This window comes from Camellia sinensis, chromosome 6 (assembly GCF_055761805.1).
Source record: "Camellia sinensis isolate YWXY chromosome 6, ASM5576180v1, whole genome shotgun sequence".
NCBI lineage: Eukaryota > Viridiplantae > Streptophyta > Magnoliopsida > Ericales > Theaceae > Camellia > Camellia sinensis.
The window spans coordinates 34,334,544-34,348,320 of record NC_138966.1 but is presented as its reverse complement, the minus strand read 5'-3'; the positions used below and the strand labels follow the sequence as shown (position 1 = coordinate 34,348,320).

The window sequence follows — 13,777 nt, the reverse complement described above, 5'->3', positions numbered from 1 at the left end:
TAAAAAGAGAATATTCAACTATGGTAAGATGCATCACCCAACAATACAAGATTGCATAGAAAAAGACTAAAGGCATTGAATATTATAAAATAAAATAAAAACAATTATATGCAACTTGAGATAAGAGAATGAATGATTGAGAAGTGAATGAGATTGTAATGGAACAAAAGTGCTTTTTTTGAAAAAACAAATAATAATAATAAATGGAAATGTCTAGTTGTTTGGATATGGTGACATTTGAAATAATTAATGGAAGTATACGGCTGGTCACGCCCGGCCACCGTATCCCATTGTTCCATCTGCTGTCATTGCTTTTCCTCTGTCTCTTTTTGTTTACCCTAAAGAATAAAAAAGTTTTTGAATGAATCTCGTCATCAACTAAAATTTGATTATTTAAGACTTAACATTCGGTTTGGATTGTGATGTAGAACAAAAAATATATATATATATATATATTTTGTGTTCTCTTATTTAGGTGAAAAAAAAAAAAAAGAGAAAAAAAAAAGAAAGAGAAAATTTAGTGATAGACCTCTCAGTATCTAACTTGTCCTTCAAAATGGTAAGAATTATATAGATCTTTTCAAAATCTCTAATATTTTAAATTTTATTTCTTTTACTATAATATCCTCATATATATATATATATATATATACAGTGGCAAAGTCAGGAATTTAATATAAGGGACACCTATTAATTATAATCTCAAAATTTTTCTTCCCCAATCAATAACAATAACATAATAATAATTTTTCAAGCTAATATTAAACATTAAAAATTAATATTCATTACAAAAAGCTTTTAATTTTAAACTTTTGCAATTGACCCCGACGAGTTTTCATCTTTTGAAATCTTTCCATGATATATAGTAACATTGTCAATGCCGTCAAAAATATCCCGCTCAATGTAGACAACCAAGCTATCATTCATCCATTCATCACCCATTCGGTTCCGCAACTGATTCTTCACAATATTCATAGCTGAAAATACCCTCTCAACAGTAGCGGTTGCAACAGGTAAGATTAATGCTAAGGTCAAGAGCAAATACACTAATGGATCTACTTTGTCTCTTCTAGTCTCCACCATTTTCTTAGCAAGATCGGCAATTACATTCAACATTGAGAACTCATTACTGGATAGCATGTCGATAATATATGTATCAAGTTGATCATTAAGTACCATGAACTCCAATGAAGAAAATTTTTTAGGATAAAATTCAGCAAGATAAATTAACTTTTTCCTGTCAAAACTAGAGAAAGAGTTAGATGGATTCAAACATGCCACACAAATTAATAACTCAGTGTTCAACTCAGTGAAACGAGCATTTAGTTCTTGAATTTGCATATCCAAAACAGTGTAGAATAACTCAGTGTGATAGTGATGTAAGTTTGTAATTTCTTGAGCATTGCGCTTTTTTCTCCCTCGAGCTACAAACATATCATCAATTTGGGGAACATCAATTTTATGCTTTTCACAAAAAGACAAAATATCATCAAGTAAAGATATCCACCCACTCTCCCTCATCTTTTGAAGTCGTACTTTAGAAATTTGAACTAAATTCAGGGCATTAACAATATATTGATCTTTCCTTTGTAGTGCTTGCGATTACTCACTTATAATAGCCAATATCGTTTTCATCAAATGAAGGTTGAATACAAACTCAAATGATTGAATTGAGCCCAACAATACATTTGTTTCTGCTTGTTGTTCTGAATTTGAACCATCCTCCGAAATCATTTCAAACACATCAATCACTATTGAAAACATACTAGCCAAGTTGACTAAAGTACCATAGTGTGAACCTCAACGTGTATCATCAGCACGTTTAAGATTAGTTTCTTGATTTAAGCCTTGCCCACTAGATAGCTCTCCAGTATTAAGTGCCTCAACAACTTTTGCAGCTTACTTCTCCCTAACAATATCTTGGCGTTTACATGATGCTCCAACAACATTCACCACATTAGAAAGCAATTTGATTATGATTATTTGCCACGGCTACAAGTGTCAATTGCGATTAATGAGCAAAACAATGAACATAATATGTATAAGGATTCTCTTTCAGTATAAGTGTTTTAAGACCAATGAACTCACCTTGCATATTACTAGCCCTATCATAGCCTTGACCCCACAATCTGGAAATACTCAATCCAAGTCTGGAGAATAAATTTTTCACAGCTTGTTTGAGTAAGAAAGCATTCATATTAGCAACATGCTCAATATCCAAAAAGCGCTCAATCACTTGGCTTTTTTTGTCAACATATCATATTACAACTGCCATTTGCCCCTTGATTGATATGCCACAGACTTCATCAATCAAAATAGAAAAAAGTGCATCACCAAGATCTCTAATAATCACATTGATAATTTCAAATGCAGCCACATTTACAATGCCTTTTTGAATATCAAAAGATGTCAACTTGAGATTTTGTGGAGTATTGCTCAATGCAACGACTTTGACATCTTCATTATGATTAGCAAGAAACTTGAAAAGTTCAAGAAAATTTCCCTGGTTACTTGAATTTTCAGATTCATCATGTCCACGAAACGCAAGTCCTTGTTTTAGAAGAAATTTGACATAATCAACAGATGTATTTAAACGGGTTCGATACTCAATTCAAGTTTGATCAAATTGTTTGAAAAAAATCGTTTGAATATGTTGGTTTTGATTTAACAAGTCTTGACATTTACTCGAAACTTGATTATGAGCACTATTGGGACCTCTAACATGAGTTTGAATTTTTTCTTTTTTCTTCCAATTTGAGAAACCCTCACCAAAAAAAGAATCACCACCAGTTTGATCTCTAATATCGGGTTTGAAAAGAAAACAACATAAGCAAAATGCTGCATCTTTTGTTACGCTATACTCCAACCAATTAGAAAATTTACTAAATCAAGCCTGATTAAATCGCCAAAGTTTTTGTCCAAATGATTTTTGTAGAAAATTATGATCATGAGGTTGACAATGACCTTTTTGTAGATATGTCCTACAAATTTGGTCTCGATCATTAGCATTATAGTCCATAATCCGAGGCCGTAATCTTAGATCTGCAGGAAGGTCTACTAAGTTGATTTCTAGGCGACTTCTTTTTGAGGAAGAGATGATTCCAATTATGATTTTCTTTTGAAATATTTCTCCATGGCTATTTGAAAAAACTAAAAATCAAAATAAAAATCCATAATCAAAATCACAAACCCTCACAAATCAAAATCTCCAATTTTAATACAAATCAAAAAATTTAAATTTAGCACAAATCACAACAAATCAAAATTTCTAATTTTAGCACAAATTATAACAAATCAAAATCCTTAATTTAAATAATAATCGCTGCAAATTAATATTTTTAATTTTAGCACAAATAAAATCCCTAATTTCAGCACAAACAACAACAAACCAAAATCCCTAATTTTAATATAAATCACCACCAATTAAGACTCATAATTTTAGCATATCAAAATCTCTTATTTTAATATAAATAATAACAAACAAAAAAATTTTACAAATCAAAACTTAACAAATAACTATATATTAATACTCATAATTTTTATTTAAAAGTTAAAAAAATAAAAATAAAAATAAAAAAGTTACCTGTAAACAATAAAGAGAAGACATCAAGGTTGTAGTGTGGTCCCAAATCTGTGTTATGTGATCCTAATCTGGTAAATCACGAGTCGATAAATTACATAGGGTGTGTTTGGTAACGTTTACGTTTTCAGTTCATATTTACAAAAATTTTATAAACTGATTTTTGTTTATTTTTTGTTTATTTTTAGAAAAACATAAACTACAAACGCATTTGGTAATTGACAAAATGTTTAAAAAAAATTTAAAATATAAAAAAGTGTGAGAAATGACAAGTGACGGCGGAAGACGGTGGTGGAAAGTGGTGACGGTGGGTGGTGTGTATCTGGTGGTGGTGGTGGGTGGGTGGGTGACGGTGGCAGGTGGCGGGTGGTAGCGAGTGGGTGGTGGTGGCGGGTGGTAGTGACAGGTGGGTGTTGGTGAGTGGTGGTGGGTGGGTGGTGGTGGCTGGTAGGTGGCGGTGGTGGTGGTGGTGGTGGGTGGGTGGGTGAGTGGATGACGGTGGCGGGTGATAGGTGGTAACGAGTGGATGGCGGTGGCAGGTGGGTGGGCGGTGGGTGGGTGGGTGATGGTGGCAGGTAGTGGGTAGCAGCGAGTAGGTGGTAGTGGCAGATGGGTGGCGGATGGCGGATGGCGGGTGGTGGTGGGTGGGTGGTGATGGTAGGTGGGTGGGTGATAGTGGCGGGTGGTGGTGGTAGGTGGGTGGCGGATGGCAAGTGGTGGAGGGTGGTGGCAGGTGGTGGTGGTAGATGGGTGGCGGATGGCGACTGGTGGGGGAGTGGTGGCTGGTAGTGGTGGTAGGTAGGTGGGTGACAGTAGCGGGTGGTAGGTGGTAGGTGGTAGCGAGTGAGTGGTAGTGGTGGTGGGTGTTTGGTGGTGGTGGTAGGTGCGTAGCGGATGTGTGGCGGGTAATGGTGGTGGTGGTGGGTGGGTGACGGTAGCGGGTAGTGGGTGGTAGCGAATGGGTGGTAGCGGTGGTGGTGGTGGTAATGGTGGGTGGGTGGGTGACGGTGGCGGGTGGTAAGTGGTAGTGAGTGGGTGGTGGTGATGGTGGGTAGTGGGCGGTGGGCGGTGATGGCAGGTGGGTGGTAGGTGATGGTGGTGGGCGGCGGCGGCGGTGGTGGTGGCGGGTGGGTGGCAGGTGGCTGGTGGTGGCGGGTGGTGGATGGTGATGGCAGGTGGGTGGTGAGTGGTGGTGGCAAGTAGATGGCGGGTGGTGGTGGCGGGTGGTGGATGGTAGTGACGGGTGGTGAGTGGTGATGGGTGGATGATAGGTAGGTGGTGGTGGCGAGTGGATGGCAGATGGGTGGTGGGCGGTGGTGGCAAAAGACGGTGGTGGAAAATGATGGTGGGTGGTGGCTAGTGTTGGGTGGTAAAAAAAAAAACTGAAAACTCAAAATGGAAATACATTTTTTGTGTTTTCATTTTTTGGCCAAATTTATAAACTGAGACCACTTATTTATAAATAAAAAATTTTACCAAACAAGTTTTTGTTTGAGTTTTTTAAATTTTTATAAATATAAATAGAAAACTGAAAATGTAAATGTTACCAAACGGCACCATAACAATAAAGGGAGACAAAGAAAACAAAGAAAATACAAAAATATTTAACAAGTACTGTAAATAAATAAAATATAAAAGAATTTCATACACTTTTAAGATTTTAGAATTTTAACCTTACCATAATTAGAATTGTGTGTATTTATCTAAAAAAAATTATGTATTAATATTTGGTTGGGATTGGGATTTAAAAATAAAAAATAAAAAAAGAAAAAAAAGAAAAGTGCATGTGGTGTGTGTCAGTGTGGTGAGCAAGACCCAACCCAACAATAATTACGTGGGCACTGTACGTAAGAGTATGACCCAACCCACAAAAACACAAAAAAAAGGAAAGAAAAGTCAGGGGTCAACGTCGCTCCACTTTTATATATATATATATATATATTGTTTTGGGAAGATGGTAAAAAGTGGCTTTTTGACTTTTAACTAAGCTTTTGGCTTTTTTAGACAAATGATTTGGGAAGTTGATAAAAAGTGACTTTTGACTTTTTTGATTAATATTTGTTTATGATGTCAAATCATAATAAAATGACTAAACTACCCCCATTTATTTAAAATATTTACAACTGAACCTATGTAACACATTGTGACCCATGAGGGGTAAAATTATAATTTCACCGTTGGCTAAAAACCAACTTGCCAAATGAAAAAAAAGCCAAAAAAGCCAACTTTTGACTTTTGCTACTAACAAAAAAAAGTGACTTTTAGCCAAGTTCCCAAAATAGCCCTATGTGTATCAAATTTCAATCACACTCTCTCTCATCTTAATCTCTTCTCTGTCTTACTTTTATCACCGTTGCTCTTCATCAGCATCATTGTCGCTGTCCATTGGCGCCACCGCCACTCACCATGAAATTCTTTCTCTTTCTCTATCTCTCTATCTTCTTCTCATGATGTTTCGTTCTTCTAACAGTAAAATTTTACTCTATTTATGACACAACACTCTCCTACAAAGCCATCATTGTAACTTATTTTAGAGTAAATTCAGAGTAAAATTTATTATAATTCAAAATAAAATTTTATTGTCGTCAAGTAGATTAGCATGTTGTTATTTGTAGTAAAATTTTACTGTTACAAAAACAGAGTATATATTAAATGAACGAATCATAATCAAATTTTACTTTTAGATCTATGAACAAAAAAAAAAAAACTCTTGATTTTTCAGTGCAATATCTCGATTTCTTATTTTTCTATCAAATCCAAGTTTTTTTTTTTTTACTCTCAAAATTGAAATTATTGATCTCAAATATGAGTTCGTAAGTATAAAATTTGAGATGATGGTGGTAGTTTGACGGTAACAATGGTGGTTGCTGGCCGACGGTGAGGATGAATGACGCCGATAAACGATGAAAATGGTGATGACGATGAACAACCATCGAGTTGGTGGAGAGAGAGAGAGATGTAAAAGAAAGAGAAAAAAGAGAAGGTATAATGATAAAATAAAATATTTAAATAATAAATTTTATCCTTTATACAGGACTTTTTAATTATGAGGCTGTTTTGAAAGTACTAATTTTTTTTTTTTAAATTTTTTTTTTGTCCTTTAAACAAGAAAGGGAAGGTAGGAGAGGTTTATGGCCAAATTTAAAATATATATATATATATATATACATATTTTCTTAACTATCATGTTTAGATGAGTAAGAAAACAAAACATGTGAAAATTTTTTTTTCTTCATTTATATTTTAATGGACAATATTGATATCATGAAAATTATACAACTAATTAATGAAGTTTCCCCTCAACAAATCTTCCCACTTTTGGTTAAAAATGAAAACAGTAAAATAAGAGAGTTATTTTCTCACAATTTCTTATAATTTCTCACATTTTCTCATTCAATTTACAAACTAAACATGAACAAAGTATATTATTTATTTTCGTTTTTCACCAAATCACCCTATCAAAATGGAGTGTAAGGAGTTGGCTTGTAGTATGAGATGATTCCTTATGCATGATTCCTGACTAAAATGTGATGCCTATGTTTAAATCTTGTCCCTTTGAATTCAATATTTTTTTATCTTATTTCTCTTTCTTTTTCTTCACAAAAAATAAATGAATAAATGACTATTTGATAAAATTGAAAAAGTGACTAATATTTGAAGATGAGTTGGTTTAGAATTTGTGAATAATAATGAAATGATATTACTCCTTAATAGTTTCGCCTTTTGAAACAAGAAATTTTGATCTTGGAGGAATAATATCAACCACTTGATGTCCATTCGACACATTTGTTATGGCTATTTCGTATCCGTCTTTTCTTTTCGTATGATTTTGCTTACTATGCATGCTGATTTAGCATTATAAGCTATATTATTACTCTTGTTCCTATGATATCTCAAGCATGTGAAGGTTTTTCTTTCTTTTCTGTTCTCATGAATGTCAAGGTTCTTTATCTTTTGTTTGTCATGTGTACATTATAATTCTTATTGTTTAATGAATTTGTTCAAATTTAATTTAAATATTTCTCAATTATAATAATTTTTGACTTTTAATTTGTGCAGTAAATTTATAGGTATCGCATAAAACGACACATAAATCAACATATCTCTTGTAGAGGTGGTGGATCCCCTACATGATTTATACAGAATCGGCTACTTTTGTGAGAGAAATAATAGTTTATGCAATATTTTATGTGATGTACTAGTATTGTTTAAATAATTATTTTTAAAAAATCATTAAATGAAAACAACTGATTTTAGTGTTTTCTTTGGACAAAACAAAACAAAAAAAAAAAAAAATCAAATTTCTTTAATATTTTTTTTAATTCTTTCAATTTTATTTTTTTTTAAATCTTAGAATCATTCAATCTAGAGGAATTTAAAGGTATAAAAATAAAATAAAAAATTTGACACAGATTTTAAAAAATTAAATAAAAAAATTGGGGAAAAAAAAAAGTCAGTTTAAAGCTAACAATCAATATGGAATTTTTAAAATTTTGTTAATAACTTTTTTTTTTATTTTATTTTTTGTTTGTTTAAGTAATCTAAAATAAATATCTTGACTTGGAATTAAATAATTTATTTTATTTGTAGTTTTATAAATTTAAAGATAACAAACGAGGATGTTGAAGCTCGTGTTTGATTTGTAAACTAAATGAGTTTAAGCTTATTTATTTATTTAATGAACTGAGTCGTACCTTTAACAATTAACTATCCTAATTGTAAATGGATTTATATCCCAGTAGGCCCAAGCTTAAAAATAGGTAGATATAATAAATTATATAATTTATAAAAAAGTAAATTACACTAATTTCTCTTGAAATGTAAAGAAAATACAAAAAAAAAAAAATTATAATTTTTGTATAATGACTATAATTTCTCTTTTAATAAGATAATAGAATCAAAATTAATAGACATGCAAAGATATAAGAATAAAGAATAAATAAATAAAAATATGCACATTAGTATAAAAACAACGGCAATATTTTCTCATTCATATTATTAACAATTAACTAATAAAAATGAGACTTGAATTAAAATTTTAAAAATATTTAATATAATTATGTTAAAATTCTAAAATTTATTGTAATTTCTCAAAATTTTATTGGAGGTGAGTGTAATTTATCATTTACACAAAAAAAAAAAGTAAAACTAAGGTCTTGTTTGGGAAGTTAGCTATTTTAGTAAATTATTTTAGTTTTTAATTATTTTAATAAGTTAAAATTTTTATATTTGAAAAAATAATTAAATTTTTTTATAATTAAATGTAAGATTTATGAAAAAAAAATTAAAAAAATTATAAATTTAATATAATATTTTCTCTTATTAAATATTTTAATCTATTTTATTCTTTTATAAATTCTAAACCCAAAGAAAAGTCAAAAAAAAGGGCTAAGAGCCAAACAGGTGTAGTACCCTGCTTGCTGAATCTACAGTCTGTACATACACACATATATATATATGCATAGAGGGAGAGGAGGAGGGAAGAAGCTTGAGGCAGGAATTCTTGGGAAGAGAGAGAGAGAGAGAGAGAGAGGAGAGCCACCAAAAATGGGTATGGAATACCTGTCTAACAACCACTGCAATGGTGGAGAAGATTCAGGTGCTGTTAATCCTCCAGTGATACTAGGACTCCAACCCTCTGCCCTCATCGACCACATAGCCAAGGTCGATTGGTCTCTACTTTCTCAAATTTCCGGCGAGTCTGGTGGCTCCTTCCCGGTAACCCAAGATTTTTCAAGATTTCAGTTTTTAATTATGCTTTTACATCTGTAAAATCAAAGCAATTATTATTATTTTTTCGGTTGTGTTCATGATGTCTGACTATATTTTTAACTGAGCTGAATTGACTGTTGTCAAAAATTAAATCTGTGAATGGCACCCACTAAACCCTTAGGCTCCATTTGGATGAGTGAATTTCAAATGAAGGGATTTGAGGTGTGAATTTTATAAAATTATAAGAAGATTAGCTCTAGAAGGTAGATTGATGAGTCTAAAGTATGTGCTGCAAGGTGTATTTTGTTGAGATTCTTGTTCAAATGGAATCTTTTATGGAAGGAATTAAAATAACTTGGTGAAAATTTTTTACTTGAATTGCGTCAATATAAAGTTCTCAAACCCATTCTTGACATCTAAATCTAAAATATTACATTGAATTGACGGCTAATACTCCGTCAAATTATTAATGCCAAATCCATTCTTTTCAAACCGATAAATCCAAATGCAACCTTATGGTCATTGGGATTCTGTAGAATTGGCAGAAATGGTTACTTTGTGTAAGCAAACTACGAAATATTTTACCCATGGTGGCATTAGTGGGCATACAAAGAGAATGCTATTTTTAGCATGCCTTTTTAACATTGGAGCATTTAATAACAGCTTTATTTGGTTGTTGTGCATGGTATTTGGTTTGTAAATTTTTAGCATTTAATTTTTTAGATTTGATCTTCTCTTTTGTACTTATATTCACTAGATTGGTCTATTGACTTCTTTTCATCAAGTGCTTTTACAATGCTGAATCAAATATATCATCTGTAATGTAACATTTGTTTTCACTATGTCGGGAAGATCCCAACTATGATGAAATTCAATTGGTAGGTTGTGTAAAATATAATTTGTTTCTATTTATCCCATGTAGGTTGAAATTGAAGAGCTTGAGCATATATTGAGTGAAGTGAAAATTCATATTCTCTCATCCCCCGATGATTCATCTCCTGTAAAAACGATAGCCGCGGGCAGTGTTGCTAATACTATTAGAGGCTTGGCTGCTGGCTTTGGGGTCTCTTGTGGTATAATTGGAGCCTGTGGGGATGATGAGCAAGGAAAATTGTTTGTGAGTAACATGAGGTTGTATGGAGTGAACATCTCGAGATTGAGGATGAAGAAAGGATCCACTGCTCAGGTGAGCTTCATACTATCACAGAAGTGGACTAGTTCTTTCATATATTTCATTAAGCTTTTGGATGCTTAGTACTCAAATTTATGGTATGGCACAGTGTGTTTGCCTTGTTGACGAGTTGGCCAATCGTACAATGCGACCGTGTCTCTCAAATGCTGCTAAGATTCAGGTGGATGTTTTTATCTAGTTCATGATTGTTAAAGATGTTGAGATTTCATGTTAGGAGTGTAAAGCTCACTGTTTTTATCATATTTTCTTTTGTCAGGCAGATGCACTAATGAGAGAGGATTTTAGAGGTTCCAAGGTAAAGCACCTTTTTATCAAACTAGGTTTATGTTGATTTATGTCTGCCTATGAGAAGTGTTCTTCATCTTTATGTAATATGTTAAATACTTGTAAACTAATATTGGACTAAAGTTTGCCCTAGATGACTATTTTGCAAATCAAATGTCAAACTACACTTTGAAGAGAAGATGTCGCCTTATATTTAATGATAACCCTAGATACAATACACATCTATCATGCCCTCAATAAACTTGGTTTTCTTACTTATCAGCATTGATCTGGAGCTTCTGAATGGTGGTACCCTCCAGAGTCTTCGCAGCTTATTTGCTTCTGTGTCTTATGTTACAGTGGTTGGTACTCAGATATGCGATATCTAATTTGGAAATTATTCATGCTGCTATTCGAATTGCCAAACAGGAGGGTGTTCTAGTATCCCTTGATTTGGCCAGTTTTGAGGTAATAATTTCTATGAATGCTTGTACCATGTACCTGGAACAAGAGGGCACTCCACTTTGTTTACCTATTTTATTTGAAGACAAGTCTATACACACAGAAATCTATCACAAAATTGGACACAACCCTCTCACATGTGTCACATGACACCTATATGAGAGGGTTGTTGTCTGATTCTGTAATTAGTTTCTATGCAAGTAGAAGAATTGTTCTTTGAATCTCGACGGAACAAAATTCTATCTTTTTTAATGGAAAACATGAAGAAATTATGTTAAGGAAATCAAAATAAGTTTATTCCTGAAAATCCCATAACGAATCCTGTGGACAGAAAAGACTGGTCTTTATTTGCTTTGTAAGCAATGTCACATCGTTATATTTCATTTGGCATTTGTTTACTTTCTTTATCGGTTTTAGTTGCAAAGAAAATTGTGTTTGGTTTATGATCTGATATTTTTATCAGATGGTTCGGAAGTTCAGATTGCAACTCCTACAGCTGCTAGAGTCGGGGAATATAGACCTTTGCTTTGCCAACGAGGATGAAGCAACAGAGCTTGTAAGGTAACTGTCAACTGATTCCTTCCCGCGTCATGCTTCCACAGTTTGAGATGAAACAAAAGTTGCTAGTTGTACAGTGCCTGTTTGGCATTTTCATGAATAGTTTTATGCCCTCTGAGTTCTAAAAATGAGAAAATGAGGTCAAGATTTTGTGTGGTTCATTATTCTCGTTTTCCTTTTTGAACAAAAATTAAATTACCCAGTTTGTGGAAACGTCTGTCTTTGGTTATTGTTTTGGGGTGAAACTTACTAAAAATGACAGGAGAACACATGTTCTAAACATTTCTGATGATATGGAAAGCATGATGGGATTCGTTTCTTGAAACTAAGCCTTCAGGCCCAAAGTTTCTTTTTACTTGAATCTCCCAGAATTTGGTGCAGTCTCTGGTAAATGATGTTTGATTCTCTTGGTACGGTTGTAGGGGTGAAGAAGGTGCCAATCTTGAGTCTGCTCTTGAATTTTTGGCAAAACACTGTCAGTGGGCTGTGGTGACATTAGGCTCTAATGGATGCATTGCAAAACATGGAAAAGAGGTCAGTGATATGTTATATTTGTCTCCTCTTCCATAGTTTTGGTTATTAGAAATATTAATATATATATATATATATAATCTGTGGAACTTTGAAAAGGTAACTATTCCATGGAATCTTATAATAAACTATTCCATGGAATCTTATAATAATCTCTCTTCCAAAGGCACACGTGTACCCCTTATGGAATGGATATTATAATTGGTATCGTCCTAAACATTGTGAATCTGAATTTGTTATCGAATGATCATGGAAAGTACACAAGATTGACACAAGACATTTATTCTACTTTAAGTATACGATATGCTCTCTTTTAGTATATAGTAAGTCTACAGACACAGGACTAACTACAGAACATTAGCACTAAAAAAGTGCACTTTTTTAGTTTTTTATCTTTTTTTGGCTCACATCACTTCTCTATTTTTCTACACATACATCCCAAACAACCCCGAAACAATCCTAGCACATCCCAAAAAATCCTGGCCATACATATCAGATGGTGGCACCTATCATAAAAGAAACAGTTTGAACTCAGACTGTTCCATTTATGTTTAATGTGGTTGGTTCTGTGTGCATAGACTTATTGTTTAACTTATGAACACAATTAAGCCTTTTGATTGACTCATACCAGTTGGCGCTGTCTTCTTTACTGAAAATGCAGTAAACTATTGCAAGTAGGTAGCCAAAAAAAAGGAGATGAGAAAAGAAAACATAAATAAAAAGAGAGAGAGAATTAATGCAATACCAGTTATGGGGTCTACTGTCTCTGTCTTTGTCCTTGTCCTTGTACGCCTTGTTACTTTTACATCAAGATTCTGTGGTTATTTTAATGGATGTAATCTTTTTACTTTTTGGTAAGTAATGGATAGAATTTCATTACCTCTTTCAGATTGTTCGGGTTCCGGCAATTGGGGAGGCAAAGGCAATAGATGCCACTGGGGCAGGGGACCTGTTTGCAAGTGGGTTTTTGTACGGATTGGTAAAGGGGCTAAACCTAGAGGAATGCTGCAAAGTGGGCTCATGCAGTGGTGGCTCTGTTATTCGGGCTCTTGGGGGTGAGGTGACACCAGAGAACTGGCAATGGATGCATAAACAAATGCAGACCGAGGGCCTCACTGTCCCCAGTAGTGACGAGTGATATTTCTTGTCAAAGGGGATCTTTTTTAGGGTTTGGGTAATCATTATTGCTATTGTTTCATGAGTCAATGTTATTGTTTATCAATTAATGAACGATTATCATTAAGTTGCATTCGGGAGTACTAGCATTGTTGTTAATGCATACAAAGCTACCATCTAACCCTCACAAAAAAGAACGGAAACGATTGAACACAGGGTACTGAATTTGAATGCCTCAAGCACAAAATGTGTACAGTTTTGCTTGGCTTCAATTTTTAAATCTTATGGTCTGTGAAAATATTGATTAGTTCATGGTTAATTAATTGATTTGGCCTATCATTAATGCCTTAAAAATCCCTAGG

At 33.5% G+C, this 13,777-nt stretch overlaps 2 protein-coding genes across 2 annotated transcripts; one reads left to right on the top strand and one right to left on the bottom strand.

Moving 5' to 3' along the window:
• Positions 1-804: 804 nt before the first annotated feature.
• LOC145793259 (uncharacterized) lies at positions 805-1,521 on the bottom strand. The gene has a single exon (XM_082876041.1). It carries the CDS (start codon positions 1,519-1,521, stop codon positions 805-807), a length of 717 nt encoding a protein of 238 aa, XP_082732167.1.
• A 7,440-nt stretch (positions 1,522-8,961) lies between these two features.
• LOC114273292 (uncharacterized) lies at positions 8,962-13,548 on the top strand. The gene is made up of 8 exons (XM_028215059.2): positions 8,962-9,298; positions 10,215-10,478; positions 10,573-10,644; positions 10,741-10,779; positions 11,109-11,216; positions 11,674-11,771; positions 12,191-12,302; positions 13,189-13,548. The coding sequence occupies exons 1-8, from the start codon at positions 9,038-9,040 to the stop codon at positions 13,435-13,437; spliced, it is 1,203 nt and encodes a 400-aa protein (XP_028070860.2). The 5' UTR covers positions 8,962-9,037; the 3' UTR covers positions 13,438-13,548.
• Positions 13,549-13,777: the final 229 nt, after the last annotated feature.